The 21,155-nt window shown below is 40.8% G+C and overlaps 2 protein-coding genes across 7 annotated transcripts in view; both read left to right on the top strand.

Moving 5' to 3' along the window:
- LOC118409531 overlaps positions 1-2,364 on the top strand; it is a 5,448-nt gene extending 3,084 nt beyond the window's left edge. For 2 of the 6 annotated variants that reach the window (XM_035810616.1, XM_035810618.1), the window contains 2 exons: positions 1,702-1,821; positions 2,198-2,364. In XM_035810616.1, coding sequence (XP_035666509.1) covers positions 1,702-1,821; positions 2,198-2,329 — 252 coding nt within the window. In that variant the 3' untranslated portion in view covers positions 2,330-2,364. Of the gene's footprint in view, positions 1-1,054; positions 1,169-1,701; positions 1,822-2,197 lie in introns of all 6 variants that reach the window. The other 4 variants (XM_035810620.1, XM_035810621.1, XM_035810617.1 and 1 more) reach the window with 3 other exon arrangements.
- A 2,735-nt stretch (positions 2,365-5,099) lies between these two features.
- On the top strand, positions 5,100-20,492 carry LOC118410312 (sodium/myo-inositol cotransporter 2-like). Its single transcript, XM_035811890.1, has 15 exons — positions 5,100-5,400; positions 12,356-12,427; positions 12,818-12,922; positions 13,287-13,346; positions 13,868-13,972; positions 14,386-14,491; positions 14,689-14,769; positions 15,118-15,332; positions 15,848-15,983; positions 16,410-16,517; positions 17,051-17,201; positions 17,896-18,064; positions 18,647-18,862; positions 19,241-19,412; positions 19,906-20,492. The coding sequence occupies exons 1-15, from the start codon at positions 5,251-5,253 to the stop codon at positions 20,106-20,108; spliced, it is 2,049 nt and encodes a 682-aa protein (XP_035667783.1). The 5' UTR covers positions 5,100-5,250; the 3' UTR covers positions 20,109-20,492.
- Positions 20,493-21,155: the final 663 nt, after the last annotated feature.

The following is a 21,155-nucleotide window of genomic DNA, read 5'->3' as shown; positions in this document are numbered from 1 at the left end:
TGATGGATGGCAGTTGACTGATGCCTTATAAGGCTAACTGCTTGCGAAATTTCGCATTGATACAACAGCTTAACAGATATAGACATAAAACATTCATATTTTACCATCGGTTAATGTTACGTACAGTCAAACATGTCTTACTTGGGCGCAGTTCTTGTAGGGTAAGTAGTGTTTCGTCGGCCCCTGCCCACATCAGGGCACCAGTTTTATTACGAGTTTTGTGCAGATTTAGGTTCATTAAGCCTTAGACCTTCAGAAATCAAGCGGGCCTTCTTGCAATATCTTTGATTTCCGTGGCTGTATTGATATTTGTACGAAAAATACATGAAAATTGTCAAAAAATACTGTTTTTGCCCCAAAATGAAGCCTTACCTAGGAATAGCGGCAAGATCCCCAGGCATATTAGATATCACAGAGATATAATCTATTACTCCAGAAAATATGACTCAGTTAGACAATCATTTCATAGTGGGCACAGACCCATTTTAATAGCATCCCTATTTTTTACCAAAAAATGGTTTTTTAAACCCAAAATATTGAGGATCCACAATTTTCTTGTCATCATATTTTGAATATGGGTGAATTACGTTAACTGGCCAAAAATTGTTGAAAACAGATGTTTACATCAAAAGTTATGGCCATATAACTGCTCGACTGAGAATCTACAGGTGTCACAGGCCTTAAACTGCCTGTGTACCCAGCTAGGTCTGCCTTAGCATTTTGCTCTGTTTCCAAATCAAAGAAACAGGCCAGCGCTGACTGTCATGTTGGTGCTACTGTTTCAATGGATTGTATCTCAAGGATACATTCATGATTTACGGACAAGCTTTTATGATATACATTCCTCGATTATTCTCTTTTTTAAGCATGAGACATTTGATGGTTACTAGGTTCATAGGCCAGAGGACCTTCCAATATCCGCAAAGAAAAGCTATGATTCTCAGAAATGGAAAAAGATGTACCAAAATGGCAATGGACACAACATGAAAAGATACTCTATATGCAGCGTGTGAGTCTGGTGATGTATTTGACAGACAGTTGACCTGTTTTTCAGGATTTTTGCCATTCAGCTCTGTGTACAGTGCTGTGGTCTATAAACTTGATCTTGGGACTTGTTTCTATTAGCTGGTATTGGCTACCCGAAGAACCTGGAGCCATTGTTGATACGGTAAGATGTGAGAAATGCTGCAAAACTACAGGTCATTTTCACAGCCCACAACTTGACAACAAATCTGTACAGGGATATCTGATTTAAAAGACTTTAATAAAAAACACTAATATTCACACAAGCCATATTCCAAGTTCTCTCTGTACAGTATATATAGCATTTTGATGTCATTGTCATTGCCATACCTACTGCCATATTTCTTATTTCGGTGAATCTTAGCTCAAGCATTTGGGGATCATTGGAAAATCTTCTGACCTACTGAAATCACCATTGTCTACAGCTCATAAAAACTTGCCAGAAACCCAAATTTGCTGGGTATGCTTCAGCCTGCCTGTTTCATTTGATATGGATATCTAATGAAAATTATTTATATTACTAGTATATTGCCTCTAATTTGCATCAATAAATATTTCTGGTGTGTCCCTCATGTCCTTTGAAATGGAATAGAATTGGCTTCCATTTGCTCCAAAAGTACTGAATACCTTCCAAAAAAGTTGACCCAATGTGGGAATGGATATTTTGCTATGTTCCAGGATTTTGTTCACTCTGGGCTGTGTTTCTTGTTGTGGGCTGTGAATTTTATCCTGATGATGACTGTAATGCCCCTCAGACACTGGCGTTGGTACAGGGTAGGAGGGACACTTCCATGTATGGTAAGAAAAATACATGACGTAGAACAAAATAACTAGAAATTTGCAGATGTGTATGATATGTATGTGCTGTTCTACTTAAATATATGTGACTGAGAAACTGGGACAATCATAGATCTAAGAGTATACTGATGTTATTCAGTTTTTTTCTGGTATCAATGTTTTTATTTTGATTGTTAAAGTATTTTTGATAATCATCAACAAAAGCAATGCTGCTGTGCGGTACAATAGTACCAAGGTCATGGCGGTTCTCTACACATGACTGCTTTTTCACTGTCACATATTTTTTTAAAGCATAAAATAATGTAGTTTATCAGAACTTTTGGCTTATTAATGATGCACATGTGTTCAATGCTCTCCTTGTCCGATCTTTCCTCAGGTTCTGGCGATTATTTCCTTGGTGACGTTCTGGGCGACCGTGCGGATGTCGTATCGACGCTGGCACCTCTTCAGCCCCACGCCAACCATACCGTACCACTATCAGCACCTGGGAACAGAGCCGTACTCTTAGACAATAGGTCAACACAACTTTCTTCAAGAAAAATACTAGTACAAGGAATATGTTTTCATTCCGACGGTAACCCGTTGACTAACTAAGATGTACAATTAGCTTGATGATGTAACATCATATTATCATCTAAGCTTCTTCTTGTGTTTTTATAACAATAAGGCCACAGCAAGTAGATTTTATGGATGACATCAGCAGGCGCATTAATTTTTGCCTGATTTCAGAAAAAAAAACAAAAAAAATTTTCTTCTGCAGGAATGGTCAACATGACGATAAAGTACCAAAATGAGGAAATATGTTCTGTTGTAGCCTAATTATTGTACTTGTAGAAGTGACACTTGCAAGGTACCCAGGACTGTAGTTGTAATAATTAAACTTATTGGATAGTTGTAAAAGTGACACCAATATGGAAGCCATGAGTTTGATTACCAACTTTGTTGGTGATGCCAGTCTACCACACTAGTGTCACTTTTACCACACCAGTACATGTCTTGAAAACAGGAATGAATGCCTTGTTGGCTCTAATACCATGTTTTGTTCCTTTAATTCTTGTTACAACATTCATAACAACTTTATGGTGCCTATTTTTGAAAATGCAGCCATCTTGTTTTTTTTTTTCATCCATCTTGTTTTTTTTTGCCCTATCGCACTATTTTTACAGTCTGCAGAGGATGTCATCCATAAAATTTACTTGCTGTGGCCTAATGCATATTAACTGTACCAAACAGCATGACACACAGGAAGAAATATTAACATGCACAGACTCTACATTATTCAAAAATTCGCATATTTACTGATTCCCAATTTTTTTATTATTGGACTTATTATGTATATTATATTGTTGCAACAGATGTGGCAGAAACCATCATGTCACAGAGTCAGAAACCATCATGTCACAGAGTATGTTACCTACGATCACTTGTTGGACTTTTGGTGTTTAATCTGATGGAGTTATGATAAGTGTCAGTATTTCACTTAAAGTTGATGTTTACAGGACCAGGTGTAGTTATGTATAAAAAATGTTCAGTATTTCTTGTTTATTCAACAACATGTAGACACCCTGCTGTCTTATTGTTATTGAAGATAAATTGTTGCAATGTTGAATTTCTGTACTAGTATATCTTTACATCATCACCTTTAGACCAAGTTAGGAAATCTGTAACTAGAAATAGTAGGAATCTGTGATATTGGAGGTACTGGTATCATTACAGTCGTAATATACATGTATTAAACAAAAGGTGCTTCATGTTGAAGATATATATTGTTGGTATAACTTCGGTGATTTTCGTCTTTTGATAAATGATAAAAGGTTTTTGTCCACCCCCAGATGTGTATGGTGAAATGAGACCTTGTTAGCTCCTATATCCACCGAATGATTCTTAATTACCAACTCTTGTAGCCTGGAGTCCAGCCTTGTTGCTGCTTTGATCCCTCCCATGGGTACACTTCTGCCAACAAGCATACATTTGGGGAGCGACCAAAGCACAAGGCTGGACTCCAGGCTTCAACTCTTGTTGTCTGACCTGTAACGTTTATACTACAACCTCAAAATCCTGTGTCTAAAGTGCTGTGCTAATACGAGCGATCGCTGTTATTGTTTACATGTGGTTATCGATGGCTGGTGCCTACCAGGACGTCAGTTGATTGTATTAAAAATATATATGTAAATTAGCGAATCAAATTACTGATTAATATGTAACTCAGTGTTTTACAAAACACCTGCTTTTTTCTTACCACTGCGTCACCATGACATCATCGCGATCGCTCGGCTTATGGTGATGCTATTTAACCCCCTCTCTACTAAGCTAAGCATTTGGCACCAGAGTTGTATTGGTTACAGAGTTATGCAGCAGGGAGAAGGTTAAGCTGAGACCTTTAGAATGGCAACGTATGATTGATTGTTACATACGAATCTCCGTGATGTTGAACATTCAGCTACAGCTACCTATGCTTGTTAGATGGATCAGAAGATACTTTATCATCTGTGAGAAACTTTATCTTCATATCCTTTATGTGTTGCACGCCGCGGTATTTTTGACTTGAAAGAACTGGAGTATTATCCAAATTTTACATTGATTTAACGAAGTATTTACTTAGTAAATCTTTTATCACCAGCCATAACTTCCATTTGATACATTAATGTAACTTAAGACTTTTTAATACATTGGTATTGTTCATAAAAGAATTGTAACTTCAATGATTGTTGTGAACAATAAAATAATAAAACCCAAAAATGCAATATTCAATCTACATGAGGTTGAGCTCAAAATTACGTCTTTTGTTGTTCAGTCGTTGTCAGCTTTAATACGAAGGACGATCATTGAACAATCCTAACGGGGGGGGGGGGGGTGAGTCTTACATTCTAATTTCTGCATGTAGACAAAGAAGGCCCTAGGATGCTACCGCGAGTCTAGATCTGATCGATATTATACCGCATTGCAGATAATGACATCACATTTAAACTGTGAGAACATTCATCAGATAATGACTTTTTAAGGTTGATATTCAACGTAACGTTAGATTTTATACGATACATGAACAACTTATCCCCAAAATGTCCTGAGTTTCGTCTGAGTCTCGTTTGACACATATGGACAAACTCAAGCCCATAACCTCTTTGACTCTTTTTGTGTTGCTGTAAACCCATTATGCAAATTACGTAACGTACATACAGGATTTGATAAGTGCTGACTTTAAACAAACATCGAACACAATTGGTGTGGCCTTTTGCTATCGATCTGGAGCGAAGAACGTACATACAGTCTAAAATCGTACTAAGGTCAGCCATTACTCATTAACCCGTTAACCAAATATTTTTGATACGCCCGGCCTGCCAAAGTGGATGTATCCTTGCGACTTGTACAAACGTGGCCCGGTGTGATACGCCCCCTGCACACCCGCCCCAAGACAACACAGGGGAAAAGATGGATTCCGAAGTAACCAGTCCTTCCATGGAAACTTTCACCATGGCGACAAACTCTTCTGTCATTCCGGGTTCTTCCGCCTCCCTAGATCCTCCAGACATCGCCGTCTTGGTCGTGTACTTCTTTTTCATCTTAGGGGTTGGACTCTGGGTAAGTCACAGTTGTATCAATTTATAGTCAAGATCGTCTTGGATACGTTTGTGTATAGTTGGCCCCGAATCAAGGAAGGATTCGGTCTGACTTATTACATATTACGTTTAACTTAGTTCATTGGTTTTTAATGACGTGTGTATATTATATTCAAGCATGGTGTACCGTACGTGAGTACTGCTCAGGCTAACACAGTACATCAAACCTCCACTATGGTGCCATTTATAATTCACAACAACACACTTCTTAGCTTCAGAATGTCAATGTGTGGGGTTCGATGAAAGAGCTGGGCTGGGCCCCTGGCCTGTCTACCTGGCCTGTCTACCTGGCCTGGCCATCACGTCAGGCCACCAAGATACCCCCATTCATACCCTCAGAAATTCTCAGCCTCTCATCTAGCTGCGCCCTCTAGCAGAATATAGACAAATTCCGAGAGCATGTACTCACTGCATTGTCAAGCCACCTACGAGCAAGATAAACTGATATCTATTCAACGTTACTTGTCTGAATTTAAATTTCTAAGGGTCTGCAAATAGATAAACAACAACATTAAGGGAGATAGAAACGACGCTTGTGGTTGATGTTGAGAACAACGATACCATATACACAGTGTAACATTTGATCTAGTGGTAAATGTTATAACAGGCAGTTTGGCCAAACAAAGGAGGTCATATTTAGGTCACCACGTAACTGCAGGCCTGAGTATGGCAGAAACGGGTGCTGTCAGAGGATTGGACTTTGACTTGACATTTTCCCCTTCACGTCATCGAAGGTTTGAAGATTGAATATTTAGTCTTCAATGTTCATAACAAGGACTGACTGCTTTAAAACAAGGCTGGAATACAGCGGTTTGTTTTTCATTTAGCAAATGTTAGTTTAACACACTGCTTTACTACCTTTTAGGGATCCGATCCCCCAGACAACTCTCTAAGGGAACTAAGTGCCAAGCATGTGACCCCGGTCATCACAGGCGCTCCACCTGTCACGTCTCTTTTAATAAACCAGCAACAGGCGCTTGTCCAGGGACAAAATACATGTAGTTGATTGAGAGGCATAGTAATTGCTACTCTTTAGCGCTGTCAGAGAACTCAGCCTGGCCTGTCAGCCCGGCCCCTTGACTGGCCCTTTGAGGAAGTAAAAATATAACTCTGTCTGGGAGGTATTAGGCCTTTCTACCAGCCAGAAATACAAGTACCACAGTTTGTGTCTTTTTGATCTGTCTTCGACTAGACCGTACAACAAAAAGAGAAGTAATGTTCATGACGTGCTGTTTAGAGGTAAAACAACACTTTCCTCTCCCAGTCCCCGGAGCCAACAATCTCCACTCATTCCAACACAGAGTTCCCCAGTTGTTTCTCTGACATTGTGTGACATTGAGGCCACAGAAATGGCTGGGGAGGGGAGACCCACCAGACCAAGAAACTCTGCTCTTCGGAAAACTTTGTACAGAAAGTACTGGAAAGTCTTAAATGACCGACTTGCCTGGTACGATCCTAGATATATAGACAAGAAGAACAGATTGGATTAGGGAAGTAACGTTATACCTGGATGGATTAGATGGAAGCAACTGCTTGGTTCCCTACTAGACACAGTCCAACAGATCAGAGTGTTAGAGAAATCAACCATGTCTTACACAAAGTTACACTAGGTACACCAGCACTACCCAAGTTGTCAAAGGTTCCATACAAAGACCACAAGTTCTTCTGAACCATTACGTTTTTTAGTGTCAACTTAATACAAGCAGATCCAAACTTGCGCTTTCCTGCTCCTTTCGTCACAGTATGTATCACACACGTCTATAGAAAAAATTACGTATTTTGCCCTGAGATTTTTCACAACGTTGTTCTTAGACAGAACGCCCAAAATATAAGGCTAGAGAATACTTGCCCTTATACCCTAATACTTTCTGCCTGGTGTAAGACGCAGTCTGAGGCATGATTTCTCTGACACTCTGCTCTGTTGGACTGTGTCTAACTAACCAGGTATCCACCAATTGTAACTCATATTTATGATCTTGTAGTTTTGTGCTTGTAGTTATGATGGAGACTTTCTTGCCTTTATGATGTTATTTCTATGCTTATCTAATTAAGGCCACGTTGATTTGATTATATGGATGACATCCGTGCTCGCACCAATTTTCGGCCATTTCCAAAAAAAAAAAAAGTTTTCGACCACACAATAAATTGTGCAAATCAGCTGTAAAATGAGCACAAATATTCCGTAGATTAAAAAAAAGAAATCAGAACACAGATGACTAATGCCATAGAATGCCAAAATGAATCTACAGTCAAAGAATAAGATGTGAAAGGACACGAGGCAGAAAAAAAAAATCTGTTCTTGGTTGGGAGAGGTACCTGAGTACAGAAAATTCAGGTCCAGAGGATCATTTCCAGGTTCGGACATGAACCTGGACTTGATTGTCTGTGGAAACTTGAGAACTGGCAATACTCAAAACAATGGTAATTGGTCAATTTTGCTACAAAGGAATCTGTTTGGTGGATTATTGGACTCCCACTGCATTTTAAAATCCCATCTCCATGTAAGAAAGGCTAACTGTCTCTGTACCTTTGACTGTAGAAACTTGGTGCAATTGACTATAAACTCTACTTGACTTCGCTCTTGTTGTCTTCTTGACCACAACCCCCCACCCCCCACCCCCCACCCCCCGTTAGACCCCAAATCATCAGGCAAATGGCTGCCGACATAGTGTGTCCAATTTTGTGATTGGCGAAACCTGTTCCTCTGTTGTTTTTTTCAGGTCTGTTTTTTTCGTATTTCGTATTGGTCCAAGACGAAAAAAATGTTTTGCACCCGTATGATGTACTGGTCCCTACACCTAACTGTTGGTATACCATACTATGCGTGTTAAGTCCTATGTTCAACCTTCCTGGCCACTTTGATTTCATACTGAAGGCAACTTTTTTTTTTGGCCAAACTTTTTTTATTCGCTCGCTCGCATCAGTTTTGGAGTTCCCGGAAGATGTCATCCATATAATCAAATCAACATGGCCTAATGTCAAATACTGGCATCTCTTTTTACATTCACAGTTTCTGTTAGCCTGCGATACATACATTGAGACTGAATGATCAAAGTAGCTTATCCTAAATTGTATTTGGTGTACACGTATTATTTTTAGAATAACCGATGACATTCTCCAATCTGGAAACAGACCATAATTTTTCATTAGACCATTAAAGATTCTACTGGCTCCTGTCACAAAAAGGCCTGTATAGCATTTTACCAGGAGACAGCAGTACAAAAGTCATAACTAAAACCTTTACCACCTACAATGCTACATGCAAAACTATGGAAAAAGGGCTTTTAGAGTCTGATATTGCAAAACAATATTATGAAAAAAATATAGATAACAGTGTGAGAACACTGCAGGTTGTGAGGACCAGATGCCAAATCTTGCAGGGAAGGAGTAGTTGCTCTCTGGCTAGCGCTCAGCGGCTGTGCCCCGATTTTCTGCTCCAGCCAGAATCTCCCCAAGGGCAAGATGGTGAAGCTGGAACATGCGCTCTGGAGAACGGTTGGGGGTTTAAACAAAAAAATCAAGGAAAACGTTGCTTCACCCTAGATATATAATAAAGACACAAACTATGGTACTTTTCTACAGACTAGTGTGATAAATACTGTGACGAAAAGAGCAGAAAAGCGCGAGACTGGTTCAGAAGAACATATGGTTCAGAAGAACTTGTGGTCTTTGTATGGAACCTTTGACAACTTGGGTAGTGCTGGTGTACCTAGTGTTGGACTGTGTCTAGTAGGGAACCAAGCAGTTGCTTCCATCTAATCCATCCAGGTATAACGTTACTTCCCTAATCCAATCTGTTCTTCTTGTCTATATATCTAGGATCGTACCAGGCAAGTCGGTCATTCAAGACTTTCCAGTACTTTCTGTACAAAGTTTTCGGAAGAGCAGAGTTTCTTGGTCTGGTGGGTTTCCCCTCCCCAGCCATTTCTGTGGCCTCGATGTCACACAGGGGTCAGAGAAACAACTGGGGAACTCTGTGTTGGAATGAGTGGAGATTGTTGGCTCCGGGGACTGGGAGAGGAAAGTGTTGTTTTACCTCTAAACAGCACGTCATGAACATTACTTCTCTTTTTGTTGTACGGTCTAGTCGAAGACAGATCAAAAAGACACAAACTGTGGTACTTGTATTTCTGGCTGGTAGAAAGGCCTAATACCTCCCAGACAGAGTTATATTTTTACTTCCTCAAAGGGCCAGTCAAGGGGCCGGGCTGACAGGCCAGGCTGAGTTCTCTGACAGCGCTAAAGAGTAGCAATTACTATGCCTCTCATTCTCAATCAACTACATGTATTTTGTCCCTGGACAAGCGCCTGTTGCTGGTTTATTAAAAGAGACGTGACAGGTGGAGCGCCTGTGATGACCGGGGTCACATGCTTGGCACTTAGTTCCCTTAGAGAGTTGTCTGGGGGATCGGATCCCTAAAGCAGTGTGTTAAACTAACATTTGCTAAATGAAAAACAAACCGCTGTATTCCAGCCTTGTTTTAAAGCAGTCAGTCCTTGTTATGAACATTGAAGACTAAATATTCAATCTTCAAACCTTCGATGATGTGAAGGGGAAAATGTCAAGTCAAAGTCCAATCCTCTGACAGCACCCGTTTCTGCCATACTCAGGCCTGCAGTTACGTGGTGACCTAAATATGACCTCCTTTGTTTGGCCAAACTGCCTGTTATAACATTTACCACTAGATCAAATGTTACACTGTGTATATGGTATCGTTGTTCTCAACATCAACCACAAGCGTCGTTTCTATCTCCCTTAATGTTGTTGTTTATCTATTTGCAGACCCTTAGAAATTTAAATTCAGACAAGTAACGTTGAAATGATATCAGTTTATCTTGCTCGTAGGTGGCTTGACAATGCAGTAAGTACATGCTCTCGGCAATTTGTCTATATTCTGCTAGAGGGCGCAGCTAGATGAGAGGCTGAGAATTTCTGAGGGTATGAATGGGGGTATCTTGGTGGCCTGACGTGATGGCCAGGCCAGGTAGACAGGCCAGGTAGACAGGCCAGGGGCCCAGCCCAGCTCTTTCATCGAACCCTGAATGTGTGTGGCTTCAATACGTAATGTCGTATGGTTCTTGCCTTCTTTCAAATCCTACCTTTGACGAGTCTACACATGCTTCTACTGGAACTTTGTACCAAAATACCTTTGTCCGACAGTTTACATCGTGCTGTGTGTGTACAGAGGTCATCCTTAGGTCAGCTGCATGCGGGGAGTCCAAATAAGACCATTACAGTTTGTAATGTTTGTCGTCTCAGAGTAAAGCAGCTGTCGTCAGATGTACAATGCCTAATATGATCCTCATCTTTGTTAGCCGAGAATGCTTTACTACAGGAATCAGGCTGCCAGCATGTATTGAAGACTGTGGCGGTCTCATTCCATTGGATTTTTTTTCGGGTCAAATTTGCTAACTATCTTTTTTTTTTTATACATTCAATTTTTAGCAAGTCAGATCTGGGTGCAGTTAAGAAGTAGAGACTTACAAAATTGTCTGAGAGAATTCGAAAGATAACAATGTTGTCGAAAATGTATGGCGACAGCGTGACCCAATATCGTAGACTCGCGTGCCTGGCGGGTAAATGATTAACAACACATGTCGCTAAAGAGATGTCGATACACACTAGATTATTCTACTACACTACTAGGACCTACAAGGCGACTAATATTTACAGAGAAATTGGTAACCGTTGGAAGTTTCCGATATTTTTAATAGTAGCACGTTACTATCCTGCAAGTTAATACGGCTCCATCTTTAATTCAGGTAGATCATTCTTGTCATTTTCACCTGTCTTTTTTAGAATTATGATAACGTTAGTAATGTTTTTGTCCAAAAAAATTTAGGATAAAAAATCTACATTGCTCATGTAACATCTCATTTATCTACAGCCAGATTCCTCCTTCTGTGCACTTTAAACCGTATTGTACAGTTGCACAGCTCTCATACTTGTGCTTACTAGAAAGACAAATCTCATTAAATATAAGAACAACAGTCATGGAATAGGCTCTTTCTACTCGTCTGCGAAGTATCATTATGCCCACCTCTATTGACGCCATCTACCTACACTCTTCAAAATTACACAGATTTTATCTCCAAGTAGCCTGGCTTTTCTGTTACATGCACGTTGATAGTTGTCAAGGGAATCCCGGCTATCAGAGAACGTTCCGACTATATGGTGCTTGGAAATCATTACATAGTTTCACACGTGTAAGAGTTGACAAACCGTCTGTTTTACCGGGCTATAACGTTAAGTGTCTGTTTAGCGCTATGTTAACATTAGAGATTAAAGATAGAGGAATGGCTTGTAGCCGACGACGACCTTTTCATATCTGAATGTACGTTTAATCGACACGTCACGTTGGACTTGTTGACACTTGCAACTTACTGTAAAATTCTGCGTGGTGGTCTGAGTAGTTATGTCCCAGCGTATTGACACAAGCCACGTTGCCATTTCGTGGTCGATTAGAGGCTCAAAATACTATGCACTTGATATCGCGCGGTACCTGACATCGTCAACGTTTTGGATCTTATAATCCATAGGCAATCTCATAAATATGATCTTGTAGTCATGCTTCTCAAAGTTCATGAAAAGTAATAACATGGGTTTTCATACTAAACTGAGTACTTTTGAAAGAAGTACTGATATTCTTCTATTGGCTCTGCGTCCTTCATATGAGAGTCATTTTCAATAAATCGAACTCTTTTAGGGGATGACACTGAGACATCTGTAGTGCTGAATTTAGCTACTCTTTATTATCTTCATCATACGAGGATCGTCCAGGTTCATCATACATGTAGCTCTTACCTTTTACTGGTTTTTAATGACATGAAAGATTTTAACATTATCATAATGTTAGGTTTGCATTAACCTATTCATAACATCCAGAGCCGTTCAGAACACCATGTATGTTTTCCAGTCCATGTACCGGACCAACCGTGGGAATGTGGACGGGTATTTCCTGGCCGGCAGAGACATGGTTTGGTGGGCTGTGAGTAGAACCTTTTACGATTCAGAATAATGACATTAAATCTCGTAAGTTTGCGCATTTGCTCACAAACTTACGGTAGCTTTCTTGCAGATGGGCCAAAGAAGACTTCTACGGCTAATACTAAGTACTTACATGACTTATGTGTATCTCACACTTGCTGTTTCTATCATCGATCTATTGACATAAAAGTTCCTCTATGTTTGTATATCACATCATGAATGGAGAAAGGCTGTAGCTTTACAATTGGATTTTTACTTATGCTAGATCCAATGCTGTCGTAACGTTACCAAAGAGAATAACGAAGAAATTTCGTTTCTTCAACATCGTCCACAAAGAACCTGTAGTTATAAGTAGTTTTACTTCTGCCATACTCCGTTGTTCGTTTGGCAGGTTGGCGCGTCCCTGTTCTCCAGTAATGTAGGCAGCGGCCATTTTGTGGGCCTGGCCGGGTCCGGGGCTGCCGGGGGGATAGCGGTTGGAGGGTACGAGTGGAACGTGAGTATTTCTATCTTTAGTCACGAAATCAACTTTAAAAATAACAACCTACAGCAAGTATCTATCTGTTCTTTCTTGATATCAGCATCCAGCATACACGTACAGCTCAGTCTCATACTTTTCTGGTACCTTCTTGTATTTATAAGCTACACGGTACACGTGCCAATGAAGAGTTGGTAAGGGTTTCAACATCCTTTTTCCCTCGTCTGAATATGTGTTGACATGTGTACGTGTGACATAATTATGTGATGTGACTAACACATGATGTATCTGCATAAGCAATTAATTACGTTACAGTGCATGTGTAGCAAGTTAGTTTACATGGCATCCATCTTAGACATAACGTTACTCTTTTGTTTAACAGGGAATGCTTGTGGTGCTGATGATGGCATGGCTGTTCCTACCTGTGTACATTGCCGGCGGGGTGAGCTCAATTCTATATCGTCTAATTCAACACACTGAATCATGAATGGGAGCCAAATTGACGGCAACGTCTCTCATGACTCCATGGGGTATCCTAATTCCGGAGACCGTTACAACGAGGCCTTCTCAAAAAGTCTTAAACACCTGGATACTTTGAACACCTACATATCTTATGTTTGCATACCTCCAGTATTACTGGGACTGCATTAAGAATAGATCTCTTTCAAGTCATCGCTGTTGTACGCGTACGGTTATATCATAAAGTTTCCATCCAAGGCTCTATTATTAAAGTCTGGGTGACTGTCAAATGAAATGCTACCAGTGATTATTCACTCTTAATTTTGGACTTTGGGCTACGTAAAATCTAAAGATTTTTCCTGTGCTAGGAAAGCAGTAAACCGTCCATACTCAGTTTGAGGTGAAACGTAATACTTTTTAAGATACCCTACGCTATATGCCCACTCCGGGTTGTCCCTACTCGTCCCGAAAGGTATATGTTAGTTTCTTTTACCTATTCTGTAGGTATATACTATGCCTGAGTATCTGAAGAAGCGCTATGGAGGCAACAGGCTACAGATTTTCCTCGCCATTCTTGTTCTCTTCATCTACATCTTCACCAAGATCTCGGTACGCTTTCATTGTTATTTGAAGCAACTTGTGATACCGTACCGTACAAGCCGTTTTAGCTTTATAGACTTCACTCTCTCGGTCACTTCTGTACCCATGGAAACGGCCGAGAGAACGGAGTAAAGCTAAAAAGACTGGTATCTAGGTGAGTACGAAACCCTATTGAATACACTGCCAATAGCACAATAATATATAGAGTTTACTTAAATATCCTTCGTAAACGAAAATGGATAATTATCTAAACATTTTCTGTTCCTCTCAAAATAACCACTGCTCAAACTTGTCCTAGTCAAACTGCTAAACATTTTTCATGCATCTCCGATTTTAGATTTGTTTTAGGGTGAGTGTATGACAGATAATCTTTTTTGGAAAGGTGTGTGTTGTTGAAACTTTGATTTGTACATCGTTAAAAGGTGGATATGTACGCCGGAGCGATCTACATTCAGCAGTCCCTCGGGTGGAACATCTACCTGGCTATTGTGCTCCTTCTGGCACTTTCTGCGGTCTACACTGTAACAGGTATATTAGGAAGCCATATTTGTTATTTAATAGAATATATGTTGTGAACTGTGTACATACATATATTCTACATGATTTACAACTGTAGTAACGGTAGTAACGGTAGCACAACGTGTGAAATATCAATAAAATATTTATGTTCTTCAAACTTTGCAAGGAAATATTTCTTATTGTTGACATTGGTTTATCATCAACAGGTGGTCTTGCAGCGGTTATTTACACAGACACGGCCCAGACTGTCATCCTCTTCATCGGATGCTTAATACTTATGATACTGGGTAAGAATGTGCTCCCTACAACTGTTAAAGATACCCTCTTCACAGACAGGAAACCGTTAAGTGACCACATACTGGACTCAGTGGTCCTTACGTGAGCAACCAGTGGTCGCTATGATCAACAAAAAGGGTCTGCAAAATACGCATTGGCATTGGTAATCTTCAATCACTCCACGTGCACTGCTAGACCTCATTACATGTACAATTATCGTGCCTACTAAAACGCACAAACAAGAATCATAAAGTTTTTCGCAGTACTTTCTCTGATAAAGTACTATCTATGATAAAGTACTGGGGTCTGGGGAGAACATTATATATTTGAAGAAAATCCAACTTGTAATCTTTCCCCAGCCTTTATCGAGATTGGTGGCTTCTCTTCCTTCGTGGATAAGTACATGGCGTCCATTCCTGACTACACAGTGCAGCACTATCCCAACTACACCTGCGGCATTCCTCGCGCAGACTCCTTCCATTTACTCCGTGACCCCGTCAACTCTGACTTCCCCTGGCCGGGAACCGTCCTGGGCATGACCATCAACTCCATCTGGTACTGGTGCGCTGATCAGGTAAGACTGTGTAGATGTAGCATTATCATTGCAATTAGAGCTTGTATCTCATTGGTGCCAGTCGGCGGTACAACATGCAGCAACTAAACTGCACCCCCTGGAGGAAAATGCACACACTGCACTGCTCCTTCTGACAGATCATACAGAGGATGCACTTAGTGACCCCCTCTGGCAGAATATACAGAAATCACACTTAGACTATGAATTAGAGACAAAAATACACCAACGGAGAAAGAGACAGACAGACAGACAGACAGACTGACAGAGAACTGCAATTATATCCGTAAAATCTGCCATCTCATAAGAACTGTAACGTGTGTGTCTTCATCATGTATCATCATCATACTCATTATCATCATAGCGCCGTTCTTCAAATGTTTGCGTAATCTGCGTAACCAAGGAAGTAATATAGCTGTTTCGTTCCCTGTATTGCTAAACCCGGACTCTAGACGATGCACTTTAATAGGTCATTCCTTACTTCACAGAACTTTCGTTGTTGCTTCTTCCAAAAATAGGTTATAATTCAACGATGCCTGGCAGCGAAGAACATGTGCCACGCCAAGGCCGGCGCCATCATGTGTTCCTACATGAAGATACTACCGATGTTCCTGATGATCTTTCCTGGGATGATCAGCAGGTCTTTATTCCCCAGTAAGTTAATACATCGTCTTTACTCATACACTCATATCAATGAGGCGGGCAGCCATGTTGGTGTCCTTGATTTGCATTGGAGTAGACCGCAGATCAAGTGAACACAGGCTCACCTGACTCTTAGTTATTTCATCAGCACGTTTTATGTATTCCTCTGTTCTTCTTTTTTTTTACCTATTCACGCTTAATATTAGCTGATTTGAGAGGGTCTGAAGATCTCTAAATGTCCAAAAATTATTGAGCTGAAATGCGAATAGCGTTGCGCTTGCCTCCCTGTTGGTGTGCCAAAATAGTCGACGTCATGACGTCACGAGAATAGAACCCACGACCTTCCACATGCGAGGTAGGAATATAAGCTTCATGTGAAATCCAATGTAAGGACGATTCGTGTTTGATGAAATATGCTTTTCTACTGTGCTTGCTTAGATGAGATTGCTTGTCAGACCCCGGAAGCCTGCAGAAGAGTTTGCAACAACCCTGTGAGCTGCACCGACATTGCCTACCCAAAACTCGTACTGGAACTAATGCCTACAGGTGAGTCACAATACAGCACAGGCTGTACTCTAGCGTAAGGCAGCACAAGTGGACTATCCCATTAACTTTCGTGGACGAAAATAGCCAATGTCACGCTTCTATCCAACGCAAAGTAGCCATCGACCTTTGTCAGGAATTTGACCCACTTTCTCAACGCACACTGATCGTGTGACCTCAGAAGTGGGTCAAAGGTCAGACGGAAGTCGATACCTGCCATCGTCCTTGTTCAGCGTGGATTGACGAGCCCTGGTGTCATGCCAATCGATATCAAATTAAGTTTGCGTTTTGCTGTCTTGCCGTTAGCAGACCTAGTCCTGGATTGACTGTAGCTATTCACATGGTCAGTCGAACCAAAACAGGTGCTTTAAAAAGAATAAGCTGCCATTGCAGAGGCACAGTTGTAATAAAAAGATTGAAATAGACAAATAAATGAAGGTGAATATGGGATGATCCTTCTGATTCCAAGGTATTTTCAATACTGTTTGCAAACTTGTTTTTGTTTGGGTCATATTTGGGTTGTGTCTTTTCCGTAGGTCTGAAGGGCCTGATGATGGCCGCCATGATCGCGGCGCTGATGAGTTCTCTCACATCCATCTTCAACAGCGGCAGCACCATCTTCACCATGGACGTCTGGAGAAAAGTGCGAAGAAAAGCTACCGAGAGGGAGCTCATGATCGTCGGGAGGTATAAAACTATACTGACGCATCATGATATCTGATTGGCCTGATGCTACTAGGCAGTGTTCAAGAGGTCGCTTATCAGTTAGCACGTAAGAGCGCTAATATGATGATGGTGTTTGAACACAAATATTACCTGTAGACAAACCTACTGCAGTCGTCCTGTGTGGCCCAAGTATTATAGAAAAGTATGAGAATAAACAGTGATGGGCGTCGCCTCGAAAGGAGTTGGAACGTTTTAAGTATCCCACTACTACTTTAGAAGTCGACATATGTAGGTCACTTATCCTGAAGAACCCGCGACGTCAGCAATTGTTGAAAATTACCGGGAAGTTTATACCGCCCACCGTCTCTGTTAAATGATGGTTGGTGTGTCTACAATACAATTGCACTGCAGTTCAATTACTGCAAGTACAAGTATTGTAAACGATGGATAGACGCATATTGATTTTGTAAGCAACCATTTGTGTTTGCTTCATATACGCCAATAGAGGAGGTCATACATTAATCTGTAACTAGAGTAAGGCATATTTATTTTTTCATTACGTTACGTTGTATTCAATCCAACGATATGTAAATTGCCGTTACCTTTGTGTTTGTCATTATCTGTTGATTCTCCACTATCAGCAACGCTGGCGGAGAGTCAGCGTATTGCATTTGTCAATTTACAAATAGATAACTTTTTGTCTATTTTCCGCTAGAGTATTCGTTTGCGTCTTGGTCGTCATCAGTGTATTATGGGTACCCATCATCCAGTCTTCCCAGGGTGCCCAGCTGTTTGTGTACATCCAGGTCATCAGCTCCTACCTCCAACCACCGGTCACCGTTGTCTTCGTCATGGGGATCTTTTGGAAACGGGCCAATGAGCAGGTTGGACGCCTATGATGTTGCACGACTGAGTGCTTTATGCTGGCCAGTATACTCTGTTATCTCATCAGCCATTGCTTATCGTCTTCTTGACTTACCATACGATAGCAGAGGCAACTTGTATCAATGAAGTTTGTAAATGTCTTTCGTAATTCATGGTGATGTAATGGAGCGTTCCCACTAATTTTTCATATAAATGGAGCAGGTATGTGCTGATGGACATGATGGGTCCTTGATTTGCATTTCGATGGGTCCTAGCTCAACTGTACACAGCATTTCTTTTAATGAGCACTTCTTTAAATGGCTTACTGGTAAAGATTTCTAGATGTCCAAAACGCATGAGCTACGATTTACTAACAAGCACTTAGCTATGCATGGAGGCCAATCATGATCAATAGATTGCTTATTAACCATGTCGGCCTTATAGAACGTTGCATTTTGGAATGCTTTGGAACAATCAGTTTCTAAATCAGCTGATATTTGCTGATGATTAATGAGTAAAACCATAATTACAGTTTGGTCAATACAAATTCACACATTCGTGTCGGGAAATCTTGTTCTGATCCTTTACGGTTCATTTTGCAGGGTGCTTTTTGGGGTCTTATGTTAGGATTAGGGACCGGTTTACTCCGGATGACACTGGACTTCATCTACCCGGAACCAGCTTGTGGGGAACCGGACACTCGTCCAGACGTCATCGGGAACTTCCACTACCTGTACTTCGCAATCTTCCTCGCAGGGTTCACTCTAATAGTACAAATCATCGTCACGCTTCTGACGCCACCGCCTTCGGAAGAACGGGTAGGTCTCTACAGAAAGTACTTAAACAGTAATCAGCAAGAAAATCTTGTTGTGGCATAAGATAGTATCAAAAGCTTGGGAATTAGTTTAGCCGTCGGAGGAGTTTCATTCGCATTCGCTGTGGCCAATGAAACTCCTCTACCGGCTAATCTCCTTTCCAAGCCTTTTATACTATCTTATGAGTTATGACAGAGCAAGATCTGTTTGGAGATTACTTAAACAGTTATCTGAAGTTAGTTGGTAGTCTTTTGTAGTTGTTGTAGCTATCGAGATTAACTCTGCGCTAATCTACATATCTGTGCCATACATTATACACTGTGTTGCTATCTTCTCTATCAGCTCTCCTCATCTCTGTTGTTATCTCCTGTCCTGCTGCAGCTTGTTCGCCTGACTTGGTGGACGCGATTTGATCACTGTGAGGAGGAAAATGAGGAAGATGTAGAACAAGACGAGGACAAGGCAGAGCAAAAGGACTTGCAGCCTGAGAAAGCACAAGAAGAAAAATCGAGCGACAAGGAGGCCATGCAAACAGCTGAAGGTGCCCCCAATGGTGAGTTCCGCTCAGGGCTGATATCAAATAAATTCGGTCATATTTTACGAGTAGAACATCATTACAACAAGCGAATGCATTTGAGAATGATTAGATCTTTTGAACAGTTACAGTTGTGGAAGACCTTACGAAATTTCATGTTCTTGTCCATTGAGTTCTTTATAAAATACAGATGCAATTCAATAGGTTGTAGTTCATAATACTCGACTGCAACATTTATTACAATAATAAATAGATAATGATGCTTTTCTTGTTTTATTTCCGATCACACATCGCACCATTGAGACACGTATTTCGACGTTAGGCTAGGAAACAGTACTCATAGTTGCCGGGTAACTTTACCCGCTGTCTCTGACGCTTCCTTGTTTTTGCTAACACAGTTAAACTGCTGGCACCAAGGATAAGGAAACAGAGTGATCTGGTGTTCTTTTAATGAAACCTTAATTCCTGTCCGCGGTTCACGGAATCTTAAGGCATTAACCTTTGTTCACAGATACTGCCAGTAAACCGTCCCTCCTCAAGCGAGGCTACCAGTGGTTCTGTGGGTTCTCCAGTGAGCAGTCCGCGGGGCCCACTGCGGAGGAAAAAGTCATGATGACGTCAATCAAGGAACCTCGGACCTGGAGACTAGTGCTCAACATTAACCTCGTCTTCGTTATCGCCGTGGCGCTGTTTCTATGGGGATTTTTCGCATAAAAGTAAAAGATAAAACAGGAAGAGCAGAGTTGCCCGTTGTCCCGCCAGAAAAAAAAGCGAAATGTCTCCCTGTGTCGATTTTAGCGTGTAACGCTGATTACTCATAATGTAATGTAATTTTTTGTGATTTGCATAAAGTATGGATGTCATGAATATATTTACACGTACATTAACAGTAAACATGAAATAGATACGATACTAGTATCCCAAACTCAAGAATGAAAAACGCACAAACCTACTAGTATACCGATATTTAGACATTAATTGTAGACCCCAAGAGAAACAAGGTTACAAAATGTAAGATTTCCTATGGCCTACTACAATGTACATGCATTCCGTATTTGACAATTCCATCATTTTAATTAACAGTTTAAATTCACGCTGGCTTGCGATATTGACCTCAATAAATAGACACGGTGTTTACGGTGGTTACGATTTTTCCATGATTTTGAATATGAAACTAGGGCTGGGTATCGGTACAGCGTACCGGTACAAAACCGGTTTTTCTTATTGGACCGGTCCAGAAAAACCGGACCTGAAAAAATTAGGTGCACCGGATGTTGGACCGATTAGAAAATTAACAGATTATTTTATCAGGCATATACACGTTTTGGCGCTTGCAGGTGGAAGAAAATAACAAGAGTGAAGTAGAGTAGAGTTTATAGTAATTTCTACCAAGTTTTACAGCCAATCGTACAGGTGCAGTTAGCGTTGAAGGATTTTAAAACACCAGTGTAAGTCTAATACTCCACCAAACAGATCTCTTTGTAGTGAAATGGACCATTGGTATGAGTCATACTGAATCAGGTCCAGGTTCAGGTCCGGACCTGGACCTGATCCTTTGGACCTGAACCGGACCTGGACCTGAATTTTCTGTACCGGTACCCAGCCCTATATGAGACATTGATTAGCCAAACACCACAGGTCTTTTCCAAATGTGAGTAAGTCCCGCACTACAACAAACGTGTAGTCACACTTAACTTCTTAATTTTCATTTTGCACGAACTTTTTTCGACAATTTTTGTTGTACGTAAGTAGCGTCAAGGA

This window comes from Branchiostoma floridae, chromosome 2 (assembly GCF_000003815.2).
Source record: "Branchiostoma floridae strain S238N-H82 chromosome 2, Bfl_VNyyK, whole genome shotgun sequence".
NCBI lineage: Eukaryota > Metazoa > Chordata > Leptocardii > Amphioxiformes > Branchiostomatidae > Branchiostoma > Branchiostoma floridae.
This window is presented reverse-complemented; position numbering and strand designations above follow the sequence as displayed.